Here is a 25,436-nt window from a genome sequence, read left to right on the forward strand (position 1 = left end):
CATTAACTTTTTCAGGCCACAGGTCACTGTGACAAAAGATGTATCTAATAATTGCACTTATTAAATAGTTCTATCCAAACAACTTAATAAATATGTATGTCCTAATAACTGAATGACACTCTGAGAGAAAAATATATAGCCTGAGAGAAAAAAATATTTTAATTTCATTTTTAAACAACATCAATTCTTACAAATGGGATGTAAGTGCTTACTGGGCACTGTACCATTTTCAAACCTTGGAATCAAACTGAATACCTGTTCCACATTCATTTTTGTACAATACTTGCTTTTCAGCTTAATAATCACCAAACACTCAGCTTCCCAAAGATATGACATCATTGACAAGAATACAGTGCGGCCGACTAATGAAAGTGTTTATTAAACTGAAGCTACTGGTTCACGTGATGTCTGACAACATGTCTAATACTCCCGTGTTAACCTCAAAACTTTTAAATATCCTGGGGCATCACATGAGTTTGCTGCAGCTGCCCAGTATGCCTTCTGCACAGTCTGGGAACCACAGAGCTAACAACAGCAGCAATATATGGTTAATACATTGTTCCAACTCTCCTTAATACATGATTTCAGCTATACTACTGAGGAATATCAATCCCCTAGAAAGGATACTAGTACGTGGCACAAAAACTTAAAATCTTAAGAATTAAGAAGTGGTTGTAGAAAGCAAAAGAATACAACCTGCAAGTAAGCACACTGAAATCACATTGCTCTCACATACTTGCTGACAAGAGTAAAATCACTACAACTTTTATTGACAGCAATTCAGCAAAATCAAAAATATAAATGCATAAATCTTGACCCAAGAATCCAACTTCTGTGAATTCATCCTATAGTTACACTATAACACTGTTTATAACACATATAGACTAGATACAACCAAAATTTCTATCATTAAAGAGATCAATAAATTATATATATTCATATGATAGAATTCTATGTAGCTGTAAAAAAAGAATAGGAGCTTCTATGAATTGCTCTAGAAAGATCTCCAAAATATATTTTCATTTCCATTATGAAACTTTTCAAACCTAGAGCAAAGTTCAGACTTTTACAGTGAACTCTCATATCTACCAGTTAGATCCTACCACTAACATTTTCCTATACTTTTCACATACCTATCCATCTTGCATAAAAAAACGTAGGGTACAGAACAGTGCATATAGTATGCTGTCTTCTGGGGAAAAAAGGGAAGAAAGGTAACATATTTATATTGGTTCACATATGCAATTAACAACCTAGAAGGGTATACAATAAAAGGAATTAATAAAAATGGCTGCATGCATGTGTTTTGAAAATTGGCTAAATATAGGATGACGATGGTGAAGAGGGTTGTCACTGTATACACCTTCATTTGTTTTTATCTTAAATCTTCAAACCACGTAAAAGATTGAATAAAAGATAAAGCTAACAATAGAAAAAGTCTTTTAAAAAAGTCTTTGATTAGTCATGATTTCATAGCTACAAAGACTTCTAATTTTATTTAAATTTCCAGATGATTTTGTTTTGATTTAGCACACCAGTACACACACAGAGAGACAAATTACCTGAAAAAATGTATTTTAGTATGACAAAAAAGTTGTACCAAATAAATCTTCGTAAAATAGTCAAAAAACTAATGCCCCTATATTTCTTGCAACATTATTTACAACAGCCAAATATGGAAGCAACCTAAGTGTCTACTGATAGATTTAATGGATAAAGATGATGCAGCATACCTGTGTGTATATATACATAAAACACTGTAACATATATGCATATGTGTATATTACACAAGAGAATATTACTCAGCCATAAATAAGCATGAAATCTTGCCATTTGCGACAATATGGGTGGACCTAGAAGGTATTATGCTACATGAAATAATTCAGAGAAAAATAGAGAAAAACAAATACCATATAATTTCATGTATATGTGGAATCTAAAAAATTAAACAAATGAACAAACAAAAACAGAGACAGATTCATAAATACAGAGAACTGGTGTTTGCCAGAGGGGTGAGGGTTGAGTGGATGGGTAAAACAGGTGAAGGAGATTAGAGGTACAAACTTCCAGTTATAAAACAAATTGGTCACAGGGATAAAAAGGTATAGCATGCGGAATATAGTTAATAATATTGTAATAACTTTGGTAAGATGGTAGCTATACTTATAATGGTGAGCATTTCATAAAGTATATAATTGTCAAATCCCTATGTTATACACCTGAAACTAATATAATATTGTATGTCAACTGTACTTAAACAAAAATAATAATAATAAATAAGGAGAATTACTACTACCCTTAAGAGTCAATTTAAGTAAAACACATAAATTAAGTTGAAAAAAAAGTAGTTTCTCTTCACAAAGTTTAACACATTATCTCTTTTTCATAGAAAACTGAAAATAAATACTATGCCTAAAAGCCAAAATTATGATAACCAAACAAGAAGTAAAGATTTCCTAGTGCTAAAACCATAATGTAACATGTCATCTAGCATTATTTATTAGAATACAGGCAGACAGTAGTGACTGATTTATTTATGAATTCACTATTTTAAACAGAAATCATGACTGGAGAATTTTAACCATATAAATTGATATTGCTAATTCTGTTTATGCTTTCTTCTACAATATGTGTCACTCTTAAGAAAAATTCTAATTGGTTTCCCCTAAAGTTTGTGAACTACCAAAATACAAAGAGCAATGAACGTTCAGAAGATAATATTAATTTCTTAAAATAAGATCATTAATTCCTAGTACCTTTCCTCAAAATTCCTGTAAAGATCAGGTTTCTTTATAACACCAGCATTTCATGCGTCTGATATCATTGGTTGTTGCTACTTCCACCTTTGCTATAAATCCCTAAATTCTGACTTGTAGAAAGTGGCAGGAAATTGAACTAAAAAGGATACAGGTTTCTTCATACACCTGGATAGTAGCCATGTCACCCTCCAGTCGGATAATCTCTCCAACCAACTCACTGTGGCCCACTCTCACCAGCTCATACATGGCTGCACCTGCCATGTCACAGGCTGTAACCACTGAAAAGAACAAATGAGTGTTGTGAAAACTTAAGATCCTGTGAATAGTTACAGATAATTAAAATATCCGGTTAACCCAAATATACATCTCTCTTACATACTCATAAGAAAAAGAAAACACCCACTATGAAACATACATACAGTTTCACAAAAATATGCATTTTTAGCATCCGATATAGAGGTAAACAAAATGTATGTGTTAGGCTAAAGCTTGTTCATTTACATAATACAGATGAAAATTATTTTCAAAAAGTCCAAAGTTCTCTTTGGCAAACCTAGCAGCATCGAGACACACTTTGATCATGCCGGTTGCTATAATACATGGAATGATGGATTTGGGAATAAAAAAAAAAATGTTTAAACTAAAATTGGAACAAGAGCTGCATGGCAGAATGCCACACAAGTATCAGTTTGCTGTGTTGTTTTGAGAAACAAAACTGTGTTGTTTATTCCTTTGAGAAATAATATTTAAAACAACATCTTTACTTTCATTTCTAACACTTCCCATTAGTGGCTCTTAAAACTCTTCTGAGACAAGGACCTCTTTGATAAACTAATAACAGCTCTACCTAGAAAAACTCACATATGCATCCAAAAAATTTTTTTCAGGGGTGCCTGAATGGCTCAATCAGTAGAGCATGTGATTCCTAATATCGGGGCTGTGAGTTTGAGCCCCATATGTTAGGTGTACAGATTACCTAAAAAATAAAATCTAGAAAAAAAAATTGTCTTTCATAAGGATGTTTATAATTAGTCATTACCACTGGGTGAAGTCCTGATTAAGAATTCCTATTTCTTAAAATATATTTTTACTGCTTATTTGTTTTTGAAAGACAGAGACAAAGCATGAGCAGAAGAGGGGCAGAGAGAGGGAGACACAGAATCCGAAGCAGGCTCCAGGCTGTGAGCTGTCAGTACAGAGCCCGATGCGGGGCTCGAACTCACTAACTGTGAGATCGTGACCTGAGCTGAAGTTAGACGCTTAACTGACAGCCACCCAGGTGCCCCAAGAATTACTATTTCTTATAAATACTGAACCAGAATTTATACTTACTATTTTAGATCACATTGTCTAGTAAGTAAAAGTTACTTTTCTGGTAGGTGGGGAAAGTTGTACATTTTCAGATCTGTGTAGCAATAACTTTATTTTTATTTTTTATTTATTTTTTAAAATGTTTATTTATGAGAGAGAGAGACAGAGCATGACCAGGGGAGGGGCAGAGAGAGAGGGAGACACAGAATCCGAAGCAGGCTCCAGGCTCTGAGCTGTCAGCTCAGAGCCCGACGCGGGGCTCGAACTCACAGACCGCGAGATCATGACCTGAGCCGAAGTCGGACACTCAACTGACTGAGCCACCCAGGCGCCCCATAGCTTTATTTACTTATTTATTTTAACGTTTATTTATTTTTGCGGGAGAGAGAGAGCATGTGTACATGCATGCACACAAGTGGGGGAGAGGCAGAGAATCTGAAGCAGGCTCTGCACTGTCAGGGCACAGTCAGTGTAGAGCCCAATGCAGGGCTCAAACTCACGAACCATGAGATCATGACCTGAGCTGAAGTCAGATGTTTAACGGACTGAGCCACCTAGGCAGCCCAGAATAACTCTATTTTTGATGTATTTAGCCTCCTGATACAATTAATTAGAACCATGTACTAATATCCAAGGGGAAACTATTAAAGTATTAATATTTAATTAACTTGTGTTAGAACAATGAAGATTTGTTAATTTCATAAATATTTACCTCTATACCTACTATATAAGAGTTAAGATGCACTGAAATGTCAGAGATAACTAAAATTTTAAATCATATTTCATAAACCCAAAAGTATGCCATTTTTCTATCATTTTATTAAGTACTTAAGAATTAGAAATAGGTTCTAGGAGCAGTTTACTACAAGTTTCAGACAAATATTTTTACCTAAACTCTTTTGATGGTATTCTTTTTTGCCTTTTCCCTAAAAGTTCTTGAATATAGCCTGCCTTTCCTAAAGACCCTTCTGATCATCAAGGGGAAAACTGTTACTTGGAAAGGCAAAAGAAACTGACAACACTGAAATGTGTTTTTGCCAATGAGTTCAAGCTCAAACACCAAGTTCTAAGCTATAGAAACTTCTTAGGGAGAAATAAACACTGTGACTTACTGACCTCATTTGCATAAACACCAGAAAAGGGTCATTACCTCCACTGTGATTAGAACAAAAAGACTATAGCATGAGGTTTATAAAAAGACATAAGGAGGGGCACCTGGGTGGCTCAGTCAGTTAAGTGACTCTTGATTTTGGCTTAGGTCATTATGCCAGGGTTGTGAGATCAAGCCCTGCACTGGGCTCCGTGCTAAACATGGGGCCTGCTTAAGATTCTCCATCTCCGTCTCCCTCTCCCCCTCTCTCCCCTGCTTGTGTACACATACTCTCCCCTCTCCCCTGCTTGTGTACACATACTCTCTCAAATAAAAATTAAAAAAGAAAAAAAGAGTCATAAGGAAATATAAGTATCCATGGCACTAAGGATTATAAATCAATGAGTGGCTTTTACCATGGAAACTATGAATCATATTTTGTAGTTGGAGTAAAATGAATGAAAACTAGAATGAGATATATTATTTAAAATGCAGTACCCCAAGTTTTGGCAGAATAAAACAAAGTTTTTAACTGCTTTCTATTATCATTCTCATGTCATAAAACTTCTTTCCCACAGATACCTAGTTATGTGAAAATGTAAAATAAACATCCAGAAGCATTTATATATTCAAAGAGCCAAGGTTGATATTGTTGAGAAATGCTCTGAAAAAAATTACTGACGTTCAAACCACATTAACATATATTGACTGAATGCCTATTATCTGCAAGGTATTACATACTAAAAGCAATAAATTTTATATTATATAGTCTTATTTCACCTCACATTTAACAAAAAATTAAGACATATCTAAAACTCTGAACACCAATTACACACATACATAATAGATAGGATATCACAAATTAGTGCCCAATAATTATTAACTTAAGATAATGAATGCAAAAGGGGTGCCTGGGTGAATCAGTCAGTTAAGTGTCCAACTGTTGATTTCAGCTCAGGTCATGATCTCATGGTTCATGAGATCAAGCCCCACATCAGGCTCTGTACTCTGCTTGGGATTCTCACTCCCTTTCTATTCCCCTCTCTCTGCTCCTCCCCCACTCAGTTGCACACATGCTTTCTCTCAAAATAAATAATAAACTTGATTAAAAAAAAAAGGTAATGAATGCTAAAGAAGCTCTTATGATGGAGGTATTACCTCAGTCTTATATCAACTATGAAATCTTTTAGGGGCAAATAGAACTTCTGTGAGTGAACAGAAACTAGCGTATTTTACCTAAAATGCCCTGAAAAGACATTAATTGAAGTTAGGAATCTTTACTATTGAGATTATTACATATTACTTACCAGGTCCTGAGACCCCATGCACATAACCAAATGTGCTTTCTTTATCTTCATCAAGTATTTTGGGTAGCTTGGAGAAATCCATCATGTTAATTTACCTATGGTTAATTAAAAAAAGTTTTAATTACAAACCATAAAACAAAAGAACTAAATTAACTTTCATCATTGGTATTCTTGAGTTATTACCACTTCTTCAGAGAAAATATAAAGTTCTTAAAATTTGCCTAAAAGTACCTCATTCTTGGATGGTCTACAGTTATTATTAAAATTCAAAATTACATATTCCTATGCAAAGTACTCCAAGAAAATACCAAGGAGTGTAATAAACAATGTGAAGTCTTTCCAATGGCTTACCTAGTCCTACAATATCTTGTCCTCTCTGCCATTGCCATTGTGATCTTTCCAACTACTCTTCCCCTTAATCATTCTGTATATAATATATGCAAACTATAAATATATATACATATATGCTTACATATAAATACATATACATATACACATACATACATTCTGCCCCAGGGTCTTTGCACATGTTGTCCTCCTGGCTGGAGTACTCTTCTCCCAGATAACCACTCCTATATTTCCTTCAGGTCTTTACTCAAATTTCACCTTCTCTGAGGGGCTTCTCTGCCTATCTATTTAAAATTGCAAGAAATAGGGACTCCTGGGTGGCTCAGTCAATTGGCTGTCTGACTTCAGCTCTCTCACAGTTGGTGAGTTTGAGCCCCACACATCCGGCTCTCTGCTGTGAGTGCAGAGCCCACTTCAGATCCTCTATCCCCCCTGCACTCACAAGTGAGCACTCCCTCTCAAAAATAAACAAAACATTTAAAAGTAAAAAAGAAAATTGCAACTTCCCTGCTTTACTTTTCACCATCTGACACATTACATCTTACAATAAAAAAATATTAATGTATTAGCGATCTTTATCTATCTTTACAATTTTTCTGGGAGCAATTTTCCTTTTTCTTCTTCTTCTTTTTGCAAAACACACAACAGTTTAAGAAATTCAGTTTGGCTTCTTTATTGATGTGCAATCTCAAAAACCCAAAAAATGAACAATTCAAATCCAAACAGAAAACTGATTGCGGATTCCAAAGTAGAAAGTTTATTTTTGACTGCTGGTCTCACTTAATAATTATTGGCAATTTAACAAGGGAGATAAAATACACATACATATAAAATCTAATAATGTCCCCAAACAACCATAAAGTAAGGGTCATGGATCAATAAGTAATAAAGTACCAAATAACATATACTTATTTACTAAAAGTACAAATATTAGAATGATTAGGGAAGACTTCTTGAAGGTCAGGTAGAATTAGCATCAACTAAGAAAAGAAGGACAGTAAAGGCATTCCAGGTGGAGAAATAACAAGAACAAAAGAATGGAAATAAAAATTTCAGGAACAGTTAATAGACAGTATGAATGGAATAAAAGGTTTATATTAAGGCAACAGTGAAAAGTAAGGATGTAATGGTAGAGAGACTAATGTGTGGGTCTTGAAATGAATGCCAAGTGGACTTTAGCCTATAAACAATAGGAAAATAACCAAGGGAGAGCTGTTATGAGAAGAATGATGTTTAATTCATCTAACAGATTAAAGTAGAGGAGGGGATGGAGGCAAGATAAGAAGCTGGAAAGCTCTGGAAATGGTTATGGGTTGAATGTCAATGGAATTCAATTTATTAAATGTTTATTGAGCTCCTACCAAGGAAAAGGCCCTGTCTTGAACTTAGGGAATAGGATTGTGAATAAAAGGGGCTTTCACTGGCTTTAAACAAAGGACTATAAAGCAAAATGACTTTAGTATTCAAGATGACAACACCCTGGGAGCAGAGGAGAAACTAATTCAGATGTGGGAGAAGTGCAAACCAATGTAGATGAGGTAGGGGGAACAGGTAGCTGGAAAGAATACAGAAAGACAAAGGAAAAACAAACCTTGAGCTCTGGGAATTAATTCAAGCACAGCTGAGTTGTGTTTTTGTCCTTTGGAGCCATGAAGGATCACTACAGAACCATACACTCCATGGGACACAATTTGTAATCCATTAACCAAGATACCAAAGAACTGGGGAGGAGAGTATAACAATGAAGTCATTAACAGTGAGTGGAGTTCTGTTGGATACACTTTGTGGCTTCAGAAGGGTAACAGTGGATACGGCTAACAAGGAAGAACCCAGTGATTAAAGAAACAAATATGAGTGAAAATAACGATGAAAACCACACGGAGATATGGGAGACCTTACAAGTGAGAGGAATACGATCAAAGGGGCAAGAAAGGTACCAAAAACTTGAAGATGGCATCAGTGATAAGGTAGAGACTATCATCAGGCTGGTGATTTATGGTTAAAGGTAGGTTATACTTCCACTCATTGGAAACAATGTAAGTGAATTAGAAAAAAATAAACCAGATACCACAGTCACAAATGTCACAATAAAAGAGCAAGGATTTTTGTGTTCTCAATAGGAAAATTAAATTAGAGGAAGGGCAGTTGAGGGAGGAAGTAATGAAAAGGGGAAACTGGCTCACTAGGATTTTCCAGCTTCCTAAAGATGCAGTAGAAGGGGCTGTTAAGTAATCAGGTATGAAACTGCAAAAGACTGGAATACAAAAAAGAGAAGAACAAGCTTTTCTAGAAACTACTTAGACAATAAGGGAAAAAACAAAGTTTAAAGACAAACATTTATTTGGGAAATGGGTTGGGCAAAGTCTTCAAAGAAGTAGTGAACAAACAAATGAGGTCAAATTTTCATCTTCAGAAAATAAGAAAATTTCAAAGTCAGAAAATAACTTGATAATCAGTCTGATTTCTTCCCCAAATATGAGTATTTCTTATATAGCTTGCATGATACATGGTCACTTGCCTATTAAAGTGGAAATAGCATGAAATCTTGAGTCAGCAGACTTCGGACACTTTTTGGATCTACCAGGGACATGCTGCAGGAGGATCTGAACAAATCAAAATCTCTTCATATCGTCATTTGAAAAGCAGGAAAAATTCTACTACCTACCCCAGAGATGTGGCTGAATTACAAATTTGTTGAATGTTCCTCGTGAAATATAAAATGCTTACAAGAATTTCATTAGTAATACCACTATTCAAACAGGGCTTGAATTTTGAAAAAGCCATTCTATTTTTAAAAATCTCTCCTTAGAAAATATCATATTCCACATAAATCTAGCTCCCCACTGCTTCTGCCCTCTTGGCCGTTTCTTCCAACAGCTGTAGCCACAGACTAGAGACCTCTCCAAGGAAATTCTCTTTAGTGCCTTAACTCTCCAACAGGTTTTTTCAGATCTCTCTCTCTCCAGAGGCTACTCTTTTCTTTTCAAGTAGAGCAAACAAAATAAAAAAATTGCATTCTGAACATTTTATGAGTAAGTACTGAAGAATACTTTTTCACCCATCCTGGCTGCTTCTTTTTATCGAGAGAGACCAAGGCTTTGAGTCAGACAGATTGAGTATGAATTTTTAAGTTGCATCCTTGGGCAAATCACATTCTCTCAACTTTTTGAGTCTCATTTTCATCTATAAAATCTAATGGGGTTGTTGCAAGGCACCTAATGGTAACCCTAACAGAAAAATAATAGTGATGGGGCGCCTAGGTGGCTCAGTTGTTTAAGTGTCTGACTCTTGGTTTCAGCTCAGGTCATGGTCTCGTGGTTTCGTGAGCTCGAACCCTGTGTCAGGCTCTGTGCTATTAGCACAGAGCCTGCTTGGGATTCTCTCTCCCTCTCTCTGCCCCTCCCCACCCACACTGTCTTGGGTCTCTCTCGAATAAATAAAATGAAACTAAAACAAAAAATAGTGATGACTATCAACTTTATTCTGTTAATGCAAGTTAATCTTGCCTAACTTCCTAAAAAGTACCTAGTGTAACAAATAAACAGCACTTAGTGTATTCTTACCCTCTTGTTACTTGAACCAAATCTAGTCACTTGGCTAGTTTTTTTCTTAGCTATTATGTACACTTTACTGTAACTTTATTTTTTAAAACAAAATGGATTTTAAGCATCAATGATGTGTTGTGTGTTACAGGTTGAAAACAGAATGGAGTGAGAAGACACAATCTCTCCCCCAAGGAGCTTCTGGCCTGGTGGGATGGATATAAAGACAAATAGGTAGTTACAATAAGTGATACATGTGTTGTCATAGGAGCTGTGCAGGCTGATCTGGGAGAGCATAAAGCAAAGGTACGGAACCTAGACCTGGGCAGGATGGGAATGACTTAGAAGAGGCTGGGCTGAGACCTGCAGGATGAACAAGGAGACACTAGAGTATACAGCGGAGCTTTTTCACAGGTGATTCAAACTTTCTGGGGTTAACAAACGTATTCTGGAGAGTTCATAAGACAATAAAAGTTATCTGTTCTGATTTTTTAAAATAAGCATTTATATACATTCCCTTTAAAACAACAGTGACAGCCTCTAAGTGTATGAGCAATGATTAGCGGAAATCAGAGGGTTTATTCATGATTCAGCTACCATGTGGGTTTATCACTCAGCTGAATAATCCTAGCCACCATGGAAACTAGTGTTTCTATAATCTTTAACTTTTTATTTTTAGGCATATATTAATTTATGCCAAAGACAGGAGACCTTAGAAACAGTAACATCCAATTAGAGAATTAAGAGCCTAAATAATAATTCTGTAAGTTTACTTAGAGATGCTTTCACTAGATCCACAAATCTGTATTCATCTGATTAATATTCTTATACAGCAAATCAAGAGGATTCTACTTTTTAAAAAGTCAGTGTTAAGAGGAGAAAAAAATGGTAACAATTATGAGTAACTTAGCCTTTTCTATTCCGCTGAGTTATATGCAGAGAAGTGGTTGCAAATATATCCCCAGCTCTTAACACATCTTTCAGGATAAAATAAGAAAATTATGAAAACATCAGTTTTTGAAGTATAAAAAGCAGGAATTCCCAGCACTTTTCTGTCCATTTCTGATGTTTTAACATAGTTAAATTTTAATCTTGGCTCCAGCAACTCAGACCTTTACGCCTGCTGTGCTGCTGCCCGGAATGTGTTTTCTCACTCCCATGAACAGTCTCCCTGTTCCCACTGTCAGCCTCAATGCTCTTACCCTGCTTTTCTTCACAGCACTTATAAACTGACTACCTGAAAGAATATAATTTTTCTTTTCATTTCATTCTTTTACCATCTGTATCACTCCCTAGAATGCAAGTTTCATGACGGCACAGAAAACAATCCCTGGACAAAGAAAAGAAGCTCTCGGTGAATAGTTACTTAATAACTTCCAATACCACCTCCATTTTACAAATGGGAAACCTAAGGAATGGAGATTTAAGTAAGTTTGCCCATGATCACAAAATTGGAGAGAAGTAAAGGTGGGATTTGAATCTCGGCAAACTGACTCCAATGCCTCTAGGCCTTACGGCCTGTACTACTCTGCCTCCTAAATTCACAAGGCTGGTTTCTATTGTCTGCATCTAAACAATCTTATATGGTATGAAGGACAACAGTCTCTGCCTCAAGGCAATAGTTTTATCAAATTAGACTCAGGGGGAGCCTGGGTGGCTCAGTCGGTTGAGCATCAGACTCTTAATTTCAGCTCGGGTGGTGATCTTGCGGTCATGGGATCCAGTCCCATGTCACCTGCTTGGGATTTTCTCTCTCCCTCTCTCTGCCCTTTCCCAACTTGTGCTCTTACTCAAAATAAATACATAAGCATTTATAAAAAAATTAGACTCAGAGATGCAGCATCCAGACCCTCCTTCAAGAAAGGACAGTGGAATGTCATCAGTGGACAGCCAACAGCCGCCAGTCAACCCTTCAGAGTCTGCCTCAGTCACAGAGCTGCCTTGCCCACGTTCACACCCTTCACAGGGCAACCTGTACCTGGTGACTGAGCAAAATGGAGGTATAAAGACCCAGCCATGTCAACCCAGATGTGGGATATTCTTATAAGTAACATTCACTCCAGATTTCCCTACAGAGTCGGCTAAGGCTTTTCTAGGCTTCAATTGCATTTCAACTTCTTCCCTTCCAACTTGGAGTCTGTCTCCTTCCTTTCACATATGTGGATCCCTAACAAAGATCTTATTTATACAATAGACCTTCTAGGCATCTGATTCCAGAGAACCCAAAATGCTCACGTATTGAATAAAGTAAATAATTACTCCCTGGATAACAGAAACTTAGACTCACACTTGAACCACAAAGATCTCTGGCCTGTTTTCTTAGTTATCTTGTAACTAGTTATTCTGTGAAAAGGGAAGAGAGATACAAAAGTGGCTTTAGAAAGCAGAGCACTTAGGGTAATGTTTGGGCTAAGTCAAGCTACTGACACAGAGGTCAGGTCCCCTTACAACCAAAGCCTTAGTTTCTACAAGGAACTTGCTTTTTGTCCTTCAACAGAAACTTAGATAGAACCCATCAACAGTAGTTAGAGGAAAAGAAGTCCCAATTAAGAGTTTATTTAACTTCTAAAGTACTATTTTCTGATAGAGTTGGAAAATATGTTCTCCATGTCCAGAAGTTTTTGGCTCTGACTTCTTAACATTTAAACACTTTGAGAAACTTCCAAGGACTGGTCCAAGGAAATGGGCTCTTCTGAAAATTGAATTTTCAATTCCCACAGCACTGAGATAAGGGTTCCCAATGTACTTCTAAAATTTTTTCACCAAAGCACCCCAAGAAGAGAAAAACAAGTAAAGAGTGAATAAATACCCACCAAGCTCTTTCCAGTCCTGACAGAGAACAGGATGTTATAGAAGTCTACTGTAAGCAGGGAAATTTCTTTGTATGCTCTTGTACATTCTCTTATTCCAAGCAAGTTTTGCACTCCATCGTATACAATATCTATTTTATAAGATAAATAGGAAATTGCTTCCTTCCCACAAATAAAATAAAAATTATTCATTAGATAGACATATTATATTCACTTAATCACTGAACAGGGCTGCTAATATAGCAGTTTGATAAGCATATTCATAACATACTACTTTGCACCCATTAATCACCCTTCATTGTTATCTATTAAAACAGTGAAAATAAAAATACCCCAGTATCCAATGGAAAAAAGACAGTCTCTTCAGCAAATGGTGTTGGGAAAACTAGACGGTGATATGCAGAAGGATGAAACTGGACCACTTTCTTACACCGTACACAAAAATAAACTCAAAATGGTTGAAAGACCTAATGTGAGACAGGAAACCATCAAAATCCTATAGGAGAAAACAGGCTGCAATCTCTCTGACCTTGGCCACAGCCAGCTTCTTATTAGACATGTCTCCAGAGGCAAGGGAAATAAAAGCAAAAATGAACTATTTGGACCTCATCAAGATAAAAAGCTCTGCACAGCAAAGGAAACTACCAATAAAACTAAAAGGCAACTGATGGAATGGGAAAAGATATTTGCAAATGATATATCAGATAAAGGGTTAGTATCCAAAATCTATAAAGAACTTAACCAAACTCAACACCCAAAAAACAAATAATCAGTGAATAAATGGGTAGAGGACATGAAAAGACACTTTTCCAAAGACATCCAGATAGCTAACAGACACATGAAAAGATGATCAACATCACTCATCATCAGGGAAATACAAATCAAAACCACAGTGAGATACCACCTCACCATTGTCAGAATGGCTAAAATCAGTAACTCAGGAAACAACAGATGTTGGTGAGGATATGGAGAAAGGGGAACTCTTTTGCACTGCTGGTGGGAATGCAAATTGGTGCAGCCTCTCTGGAAAAGAGTACGGAGATTCCTGAAAAAAATTAAAAACAGAACTATCCTACAACCCAGCAATTGCACTACTAGGTATTTATCCAAAGGATACAAAAATGCTGATTCAAAGCAGCACATTCATCCCAATGTTTATAGCAGCACTATCAACAATAGCCAAATTATGGAAAGAGCCCAAATGGCCATCGACTGATGAATGGATGAATAAGATGTGGTGTGTGTGTGTGTATGTGTGTGTATATATATATACATGTATACGTGTGACATATATATATACACACACACACACACACACATATATATATACATACACAATAGAATACTATGATCAAGAAGAATGAAATCTTGCCATTTTTAACAACGTGGATGGAACTAGAGTGTATTATGCTAAGCTAAATAAGACAGTCAGAGAAAGACAAATATCATACGATTTCATTCATATGTGGAATTTAAGAAACACAACAGATGAACATAGGGGAAGGGAAGGGAAAATAAAATAAAATCAGAGAGGAAGGCAAACCATAAAAGACTGTTAAATATGGAGAACAAAAGGTTGAGGACTGCTGGAGGAATGTTGGGTGAGGGGATGGGTTAAATGGGTGATGGACACTCAGGAGGGCACTTGTTGGAATGAGCACTAGGTGTTATATGCAACCGATGAATAACTGGGTTCTACTCCTGAAACCAATACTACACTGTATGAAAACTAACTTGAATTTAAGTAAATAAGTTAATTTTTTTAAGGTTATTATTATTATTATTTTTTTTTTGAGAGAGAGACAGAGTGCAAGTAGGGGAGGGGCAGAGAGAAAGGAAGACATAGAATCTGAAGAATTTAAGTAAATAAGTTAAAAAAAAACCCACATTAAAATCTGTTTCATTATTTAATGCTATGCCTCTACGTGAAAAAGCATAGGCTTTTAAAGATGTATAAGACAACATTTTAGGGACATCTGGATGGCCCAGTTGGTTAAGCATCCGACTTTGGCTCAGGTCATGATCTCGTGGTTTGTGAGTTCAAGCCCCATGTCAGACTCTGTGCTGACAGCTCAGAGCCTTAAGTCTGTTTCAGATTCTGTGTCTTCCTCTCTCTCTGCCCCTTCCCCACTTACACTCTTTCTCTCTCAAAAATAAACATTTTAAAAAGACAACATTTTAACTTGAAATAAGCAAATTACATCGCAAGTTACGTTACACTGAAAGTTAATCTTATCCCAAATCTCCATAATGTCCAAAATAACATGATATGATTTCATGCTACATTAAGTTTTATATGCTATTTAATAACTCCTTCCTATTACAAAATACAGCTATTCTTGCTGCTTTCCATCATTTAAAAAATAAAAGCATAGGGGCACCTGGGTGGCTCAGTCAGTTATGCGTCAGACTTCAACTCAGGTCATGATCTCACCATTTGTGAGTTCAGGCCCCCACATCAGGCTCTCTGCTGTCAGCACAGAGCCTGCTTCAGTTCTTCTGTCTCCCTCTCTCTGCCCCTTCCTTGCTGGTAGAAGCATGTCCTCTCTCTCTCCCCCGCAAAAATAAACATTAAAAAAAAAAAAAAGCATGATATCTACCTTAAAAACAACTGCTTTTATTAAAACAATGTGGTATACATGGTTGCACTCAGAGAAATCAACTCAACGATTACCAAAAAAACCTTGTCTTTACTTTCTCGATTCCTACTTTAAGGATAAAAAGTAAATGCAATTTACAACTAAGATTCCTATAGTCACAAATTGTAGAGTTTTCTACCCATATTTGTAAAAAATTAAAAACAAAACAAACCCCTGCTATAGAAGGGGAAAAAATCCAGTAAGTTAGCACAGGCAACCATCTGATCTAATGAGTCATCAGTCTCTCCTCCACACTGCAGAACACTGCAGTAGCAAATCACTACACTAGAGGGTCACTTCTGTTTCTTCCATTTTATAAAGTTCTCTCTAAATTGCTACTGATTGAAGCACTATACCTGGTAATTTCATCATTCCAGAAATACTGGTGGCTAGTGGGGGCAAGTATGAAGTGTTATGTAAGGGCTAAATACCAAGGTTCCATGACAATGTTATTTACATATAAAATCCTGAGACACATACTACTTAATTTTGTACACAGTTTACCTTCTTAGAGAAAGGCAAAATAAATCAGGTTGATAGTCTTAATGCTTGGTCAAAAAGTTACAGAATAAGTCATAACAAAGAAACAGTAATAAGCTAATAACATTAACATAACAATAGCATAATAGTAATAAGCTAATAACATTACTTTATATTTCTAGAGTACAGTGTTAAATCATTTTGTGAAACACTTTCCTACTCATTCTACTTAATCAACCCACCTAGTATCTCCATTAGAAAGTCTTATGCAGCAGATGACTATGCATAACTAGATTTCCATTTGTATCTTGCCAATAAAACCCTAAATTGGTTCAAATTTTGATAAGCCCATGAAAGTAATTCCAGTTCCTTTGCGAATGACTGGTTGGAAATGAGTGTGTAATGATGTTTTCTCTAATAAGAGGTAAGGCCAAGTCTGTTGAAAAGCTTGTGGAAATGATTTCTTTGCTCTTTAAAAGATACAGGTCATGAGAAACATTTTTTGCTTGGGATGTGCTCACCTGCATGGGACATGAGCAAACTTGGGACCTTGTAGGGAGCCAACCTAAGCAGACAGGCCACCTTGCATCTGGGTCTTTGTTGCTTTTACTGGTCTACTAAATTAATCAACATTAGAAGAAAGAGTTTTAAGAATAAATATTTTCATGTGTTACACATATTTCGTATTGCTATTTAAAAAGAGAACAATGAATAGACCAAGGGTTAAGAATAAAGGCAAACATAAGGTCATTACTCACATAGTTTACAAAAATTACTGAGGTGGACAATGAGGAAATGTGCAGACAAAAGTGGGAACCAAAGAGTAGAGAAGTACAAAACAATTACTGGTGGCAAACTGGACTAATGGAATCAGGAAAAATTTATTTCTATTGGAATGAAACTTTTGGAGGACATGCACACATGCCTCTCTCCATTTATCAAACTAAAGGCATTCCTGAAAAGGAATAGTAAAGATATAAGCTAGGGTAGACACTCCAGTGGAAAACAGAATTCAAACTGTATCAGCTACGCTTTTGGTTTGTTGACAGGCCTGTCCATGAACAATTTTTATAGGATTTCTAGAAATAAACAATTAGATTCCTTTCACTTCAAATTTTTAATAAGTAAAACTGTACTATATTGAGTGTGATAGTCCAAAGTTTTAGCCAAAACAACCCCAAAATACTGGTGGTGCCTGAGTGGCTCATCAGTTAAGCGCCAACTCTTGATTTCGGCTCAGGTCGTGATCTCACAAGTTTGTGAGATGGAGTCACACATCGGGCTCTGTACTGACAGCATGAAACCTGCTTGGGATTCTCTTTCTCCCTCTCTCTCTGCACCCCCTCCCCCCACCCTAATTCATGCATGCATGTACACTCTCTCTCTCCCAAATAAACTTAAAAATTTTTTTTAAAAACACAAAATACTGTATTTACTGTATAAGTTGTATGGTATGAATTTATAGGCTAGAAGCCTATGATAAATGGTAAGCCATAACATGAACATATTTGAGTATTCCTGCCTTCAAGGAGCATATTTATCATTTTCTTACCCTTCCCTCCAAACATCAAAGTGCCTTGCACAGCAGTAACTTGATAAAATGTCTGAAATTAAAAACAGATAATATCAACTACTATTCATTAAGCACATATTACACTCCAGGCATTATGTTAAAAAATGGGCACATCTCATTTAACACTTAACAACAGTCCTATGATGATGGTATTGTTTGCTTAGGAAATAGGTTTTGAGACCCAAACAACCCACTGAAGACAACAGTGCTATAAACCGGTGAAGCACAGATTTAGTCCGATTTTAACAAGTAGGCATTTCATAACAAATAATTCAAAAGACCTTATATTACCAACAGTTTTAATCTTCATTACCTCTCATTTTATTATTTTTTAAAATGTTTATTTATTTTTGAGAGAGAGAGCATGCAAGTAGGGGAGGGGCAGAGAGAGAGGGAGAGAGAATCCCAAGCAGCCTCCACACTGTTAGTGCAGAGCGCAATGTGGGGCTCGAACCCACAAACCATGAGATCATGACCTGAGCAGATATCAACAGCCAGATGCCCAACCGACTGAGCTGCCCAGGCACCCCTATTACCTCTCTTTTTAAAACCACGGGTGTCTATTTTCTATTAGTAACTGAGTCTATGTTAGAATTACGAAGGTTAATATTCTTGCAAAAGAAAAGAGATGAAAAAAAGATGACAGATCATTCAAAAGTTAAAGAGTAAGTAGTAGAACAACCAAGAATTGACTGCTCCTAAAATATCCATCTCCTAAAAAATTAATTTTTAAAGAACAATGCATAATGCCGTATTTTATTAACACCTAGCTTCATAACACAAACCTAACTGGTTATAACAGCAAGGAGAAAAAGTAAATATTAATGAACTGCAAAGTAAATGGGCATATCTCAGAGGAAAATAAGCATCTTTGAAGCAAGTAAGAATATTAACAAAAACAGACTCAATTTTGCTACTGTTAAAAGCAGGGAATAGTAGTGGAAACTTGCTGGTTAATAGACTCATAAATTTGGAACAATGAAGCTACCTAACTAGTACCTGAGTGAGAAATTCCATCTTATTTTTCTTATTTCTTTAACTGGAGGTACAAAGCTCTAGTGAGGCTAATATTAACATCCCATTTGACTTTTTGTGAATTTTTAGAACATTTTCTTAATTTTAGGTTCAGAAGAAATGAGTCCAAGAAGAAAGTCCCTTAATTTATATCCTAATTTACCTAAGATGTAAACAGCCAAGAAGAGAGCCAAATGATATAAACAGTAAAGAAAAAAAAGCCTTTAATACTTATACTTTTCTTTAAAATTTATTTTCAAAAGCAGTATGCTTGCAATTTTTAAAGTATCCAAGGGAAAGTCTCATCACTTAAATATTACTGACTTATCTCCTCATAAACAATTTTTGATAAAAATTGTAATCAATACTGTAATACATTTTCATATACTGTTATTCACAAGTATCATTTTAAACTGTGTAATATTTTATTAAATGGATACCATAGCTTACCTAATAATTCTCCTTATTGGGTACCTAGATGGCTTCCCATTTTTTGCTATTTTTATTTTTTACACTTTGCTAGTACACTTTTATTGATTTTAAGTTATTGATTAGAGGAAGCCAAGGTAAGGCAATCAACTAAAAGTCCATAAAGATACTCTTTATGGTGATGTCACCTAAGAGCAATTCTCACACACATACACTCCTACCTAGAAGTAATACCGTATTCCATCTAAGATACCATCAATTGTTACATACTCTTTTATTACACTGCAGAAACTGCAGGACAGACATTAATTTCAGTTGCTAAAATGTGGGGGGGAGAAAGTATTTCCTAGAAACAATCATATATGGTATTAGAACTAAATACAGTGTAATAATATTTAGATAGGTCAGACTTGCCAACCCTCACTAGAACAAAGACTAAAAAACAGAAAAACAGATTTCTAAACCGATAAAATGATAGTCTTTGAGTTGCTACAGATTTCAAAAGACCTTCATACTGTCTTGTTGACTCAATTTATGCACAATTAAATTTTTTTAATCCTTTATTTATTTTGAGAGAGAGACAGAGTGTGAGCAGGGGAAGGGCAGAGAGAGAGGGAAACACAGAATCCGAAGCAGGCTCTAGGCTCTGAGCTGTCAACACAGAGCGTGACTCAGGGCAAGATCATGACCTGAGCCAATGCTGGACGCTTAACCAACTGAGCCACCCAGGTGCCCCAATACATGCACAATTAAAAATTATTACTAATATTTTAGATCAGTGCAGATTTAAAGCAACAAAATATCAAATTATTACAGGGCTACACTCCAAGAATAAATAAAAAGTAGATAAAGAATGAGATGGTGAATTGATTAACGGTCATAAGGATGACCTATAACCAGGGTGCCTGGGCGGCTCAGTTGGTTGAACATTCATTCGACTCTTGATTTCGGCTCAGGTCATGATCCCAGGGTTGTGGGACTGAGCCCTGCCTTGGGCTCCATGCTGAGTGTGGAGCTTGCTTGGGATTCTTTCTCTCTCTCTGTCTCTGCCCCTTCCCCATGCACATGCTCCCTCTCTCTCTCTCTCTCTCAAATTAAAAAAGAAAAAGAAGAATGACCTACAACCATCAAACAAAGGCCACTTTGGGTTCATTATTTTCTAAAAAATATGGGAAGCAATTTGGCAACTGCAACAAGGTCCTTAAAAATGTTCAAACTCTTTGATTATAAACTGAACTTCTGGGAATACATTTGACACATAGATAAGTATTTATTTCCATATGTATTTAATGCTGCGAAAGTGAAAAACTGGAACTATCTTTAAAATCTAACAACAAAAATGAAGCATTAGTTTATCTGAAATCCTACAGTCTTCTCCCAACCCCTAATGTATTTAATCATAATAATTAAATTTCTTGTGTTAAACAGTCTGCATGTCCAAGTTCACAGTATCAAGGACTGTCCTTAGCAAATTCTCTTCCAAGAGGATCCTTAACCTTCATGGTCTCTGAGCATTTTGGACAGGTTGTCTCACACAAACTGCAGATGAAGTGACTTTACCAATTAAAAAAAATGTCAGCAGTCATGCAAGAGAATTGTCCCCTTCAAAAGTAGTCAACCTAGGAAGTTCGCAACCACTTTAAAAAAAAACTACTGCTCAAAATACTTAGAAAATTCTCTTGACAACTGCCTACAATTACCATATCACTCTTCTAAATGTTAATTAATGAGACATTTTCTGGATTGCTTTGCCAAGAAAACATATCACCAACAGCCAAACTGGACAACTAAAAACAATACATGTATTTAAGAACGATGTACATACAAGAGTCAGCACCAACAATGTTGCAGTGAAAATGCTATTACATTTGTGTCATAAAATGATGTTTATGTATTCAGATGGATCCATCTTGTCATTTATTTCATGGATTTGAATAGAAGAGATAGAAGGTTCACAAACTGTGCAAAGGCACATTAACCCAGTGTTTATAAAAAGCATCACCATAAACAGGTTCACCTTCAACTCAGGAATTCACAAAATCTCTATAATGAAAATATGACCCAGAGGATAAAGTGTGCACAGAAGGGAGAAGAATGCTGCCTAGTATAGGTGGAAAACATTTTCAACATGGATTTAAAGATATGACTTTAGTCAAAAGTTCACAGACATTTCCAATTCAGAGGGTAAGAAATCTGCATTTCTAGTGGCTTGCCTAGTATTCCATGATTAATAACAACCAGAGTTATTTAACTAAATTGTCTGTGGGAAGAGAAGGATTTAATTACAGATAGAGATTTTCAAACGCACAGTTTGCTAAGGAATTAACTTCCTGGTATGTGCTCACAGCCTTCAATATCGCTCCTTTGTCATACTTGCTACCAGTATAATTAAAAATCTGTGAACAGAACTGTTCAATATCTGTCTCCACTGCCAGTCTGTAAATAACAGGGAAACAGGGACCACACCTGCTTTGTTCGTTGAGTACCCCTAACTGCAAAGTAAAGCATCCTGACACATAGTAGGTAATTACTAAACATTGCTCAGTGACAATACTGGCAAAAGGTGTATGGGAAATAGGCAAGCTCATTCACTGAGTGAAAACTGATATAACTCCTTTGAAGTGCACTAAATACACATTCTGGCATAATGCCCAATGGCCAAGATCTAAAAAAACAGTATTTAGCTGAGGCCAAAGCTGAAACAAGATATCATCATCAATGAATGACCTTCTAATATAAAAACTTATGCTATAAGTTAAAAATGTTATACTGTTAGCAGTTATTTTACTTAATATTATGAATGCTAGAACACAAAATCATTCTACAAAGAACAGATAAAATCTCCACTGTTCTGTCTGGTATTATTAAAATTCTATAAACATTTATCAGCTCAAAAAGGCTATATAACACAGACGTAAATGGACAACTGACTTTTGGCAAAAATACAAAGGCAAATCAGTGGAGAAAGTATAGTTTTTTAATAAGTGGTAGTAGATTAAGTCTCTATGCAAATGCAAAAAACAGGTACTTCAAGGGACACCTGGGTGGCCCAGTCAGTTAAGCGTCCGACTCGATTTCTGCTCAGGTCATGATCTCACTGTTCGTGGGTTCGAGCCCCACATCAGGCTCTTTGCTGACTGTGGGGTCTGCTTGGGATTCTCTGTCACCTTCTCTTTCTGCCCCTCCCCACTCACTATCTCAAAAATAAAATAAACATTAAAAAAATGTACTTCAAGCCATACCTTGTACCTTATTAAAAAAATAAGCTAAAAACGGATGGTAGACCTAAATGTAAAACCTTGCTTTGTGTTCTTGGACTAGGTAGATTCATTACACACAATACTGAAAACACAATCCATTAGAGAAAAAATTGATAAACTGTAATTCATGGACATTAAAAACTTTTTTGTTCTTCATAACATTGTTAGAACAAAAAGCCAAGTTCCATATTGCGCGAAAATATTTGCAAAGCATAAATGTAATAAAGGACCTATCTACAATATATCTTAAAACTCCCCAAAGCTGGACTTAAAGAGCACAATTAAAAGATGGGCAAAGGGTTTGAACATATACTTCATCAAAAAAAATATATGGATGGTAAATAACTACATGAAAGATGCCTAACATCATTAGAAAGACAAATTAAAACAACAACAAAATGGCACTCTATACATAATAGAATGGCTGAAATTAAAAAGACTTACCATAGGAAATGTTGGTAAAGACACAGAACTAGAACTATCATATACTGCTGTAATGTAAAATGATACAACTACTTTGGGAAAAAAAATTTAGCAGTTTCTTAAAAAGTTAAACATACGCACACACATGATCCAGTCATTCTACTTGGTATTTACCCATAAGAAATGAAAGCTTATGGGGGCAACTGGCTGGCTCAGTTGGTAGAACATGTGATTCTGATCTTGGGGTTGTTAAGTTTGAGCCCCATCTTGGGTGTAGAAATTACTTAAAAAAAAAATACAATCTTAAAAAAAAAAAATACTTAAAGGGGCACCTGGATGTCTCAGTTGGTTAAGTGTCCAACCCTCAATTTCGGCTCAGGTCATGATCTCACAGTTTGTGGGTTTGAGCTCTGTGTAGGGCTCTGCTGACAGTGTGGAGCCTGCTTGGGATTCTGTCTCTCCCTCTCTCTGCGCTTCCCCCACTCACTCGCACATTCTCTCTTTCTCTTTCTCTCTCTCAAAATTTTAAGTGTCTTTGGATCACATTAAAGAATTTGGGTCAGTCAGCCTGCTTTTTGAATTAATAATAATTTTTTCCCTTTCTTGAAACAAATGAAATACAGAACATTGAGCAGACGTATATTGTGTTTAAAACAATTCATGGGGGTGCCTGGCTGGCTCAGTTGGTTAAGCATCCAACTTTGGCTCAGGTCGTGATCTCATCGTTCATGGGTTTGAGCCCCACACTGGGCTCTGTGCTGACAGCTCAGAGGCTGGAGCCTGCTTTGGATTCTCTCTCTGCCTTTCCCCCACTCATGCTCTGTCTCTCTTGCTCTAAAATAAATAAACATTAAAAAAATTTTAAAAAAATCTGCGGATGATGTAACTGCTCACTAAAGCCCCCCACTGCCTAATTCTGCAAAACCTAAGACTAGGACTTGCAGATTACTGAAAACCCATTTTTCACAAGAAAATATGTAATTATTTGTACATTTAACTATCACACTCTCAATGGTCTTAATAATTGGCAATCTGATTCCCTATTTAACTATTTGAAAGCACTTCCATAATTATTAACAATCATAGCATTTTACTTTTAATAATGTACATTGATGATTGCAGCATTTTGCTCTTTCAATGATATGCATTCAAACTACGATTTATAGCATTTCAATGTATAAATCACATAAACAGCATTTCAATTTATATCCAGAATACTTACCATTATTTGGAAGTAACAGGAAGTCCAAAGGTCATACCTTGTTCCCATACTGACATTGTTACATTGATTACACATGATAGGTTACCTATGCTATCACAAGATGGTAGATCACTCATAATTCAGGGATGCTAAATGTAAAGGCCTTTAGCTATTCAGCTTCCCAAAGACTCAAGCTAAATGATTTGGCAGGTTTCAGCACAATACCGAAGACAAATGTGAACTTCTGTGCATTGCTAAATTGGAGAGTAATTTGGCCATACACACCGAAACTTGAAATGTACATATCCTTTGACCCAGCTCTTCCATTTCTAGAAATTATGTGTACAAAGTATTCTATTAACAAAATATTTATTATAGCACTGTTTCTTACAACAAAAGATTGGAAATGTCCACTAAAATAGAGACTACATAACTTGTGGTAGGATAAGAGGCCATAATACTCAGTAGCATCAAGATAGAATCTCTGGAAAGAGACTCCCTGGGTTAAAATCCTGAGTCCTATTACTTACGAGCTGTGTGACACTGTTGGGCATTTAACTACCCCATCCCTAATTTGCTTCATTTGTTAAATGGGGGAAATGTAACAACCATCGCATAAGGTTGTTGTGAGGTTTCTATGAATTAATGTAACTCAAATGTTAAGTGCCTGGATCAGTAATAAGCTCTCAATAAATGTTACAGATGATGATGACGACACATTAGTACAATTTAAAAGAATGATGCAGGTTTACCTGAACGAATGTGGAAAGATCTCCAAGATACCCCTGTTAAGTAAAAAACGTAAGGTCCAGAATAATATGTATTCGTGAACAAACACATGTAAGAAAAGAATAAGGTCTAGGAGAAAAGGAGAAAACACACATATATATAAATACATAATTTTTACTCATTTGTACGTGTACTACTATCCATTCAGCTTGATTAAAAATATTGTTGGATGATTCAGTGAGTGCCAAAACAATTAAGCCAAGTAATAAAACTACACTGTATATACTTAACTGAGCAAAGAGTACAGTAACTAATAATGACAAATATTTATATAAATCTTACTATGTGCCAATAGGCCTAATCACTTTTCTTATATTACTTTGATCCTCACAACACTTAATGAAGTAAATACTCTTATTATCTTTATTTTAAAGCAAGAAAAATGCAGAAAGATAAAAGTAACTTCCCCAAAGTCACACTGTTTGGAAGCAGCAGAGCCAGGATGTGACCCAGTCTGTCTT

General features: G+C 36.0%; 1 protein-coding gene across 3 annotated transcripts in view; it reads right to left on the bottom strand.

Moving 5' to 3' along the window:
- The window catches only part of ATP6V1A (ATPase H+ transporting V1 subunit A), a 62,060-nt gene that overhangs the window by 26,806 nt on the left and 9,818 nt on the right, over nt 1-25,436 (bottom strand). Inside the window, exons 2-5 of one of the 3 annotated variants that reach the window (XM_058731372.1) lie at nt 17,839-17,890; nt 16,808-16,903; nt 6,468-6,562; nt 2,909-3,037 (exon numbers count right to left, since the gene is read on the bottom strand). In XM_058731372.1, the coding sequence (XP_058587355.1) occupies nt 2,909-3,037; nt 6,468-6,552 (214 nt within the window). In that variant the 5' untranslated portion in view covers nt 6,553-6,562; nt 16,808-16,903; nt 17,839-17,890. The remainder of the gene's footprint in view (nt 1-2,908; nt 3,038-6,467; nt 6,563-16,807; nt 16,904-17,838; nt 17,891-25,436) is intronic. The other 2 variants (XM_058731371.1, XM_058731370.1) reach the window with 2 other exon arrangements.

This window comes from Neofelis nebulosa, chromosome 5, assembly GCF_028018385.1.
Source record: "Neofelis nebulosa isolate mNeoNeb1 chromosome 5, mNeoNeb1.pri, whole genome shotgun sequence".
NCBI classification, from domain to species: Eukaryota; Metazoa; Chordata; class Mammalia; order Carnivora; family Felidae; genus Neofelis; species Neofelis nebulosa.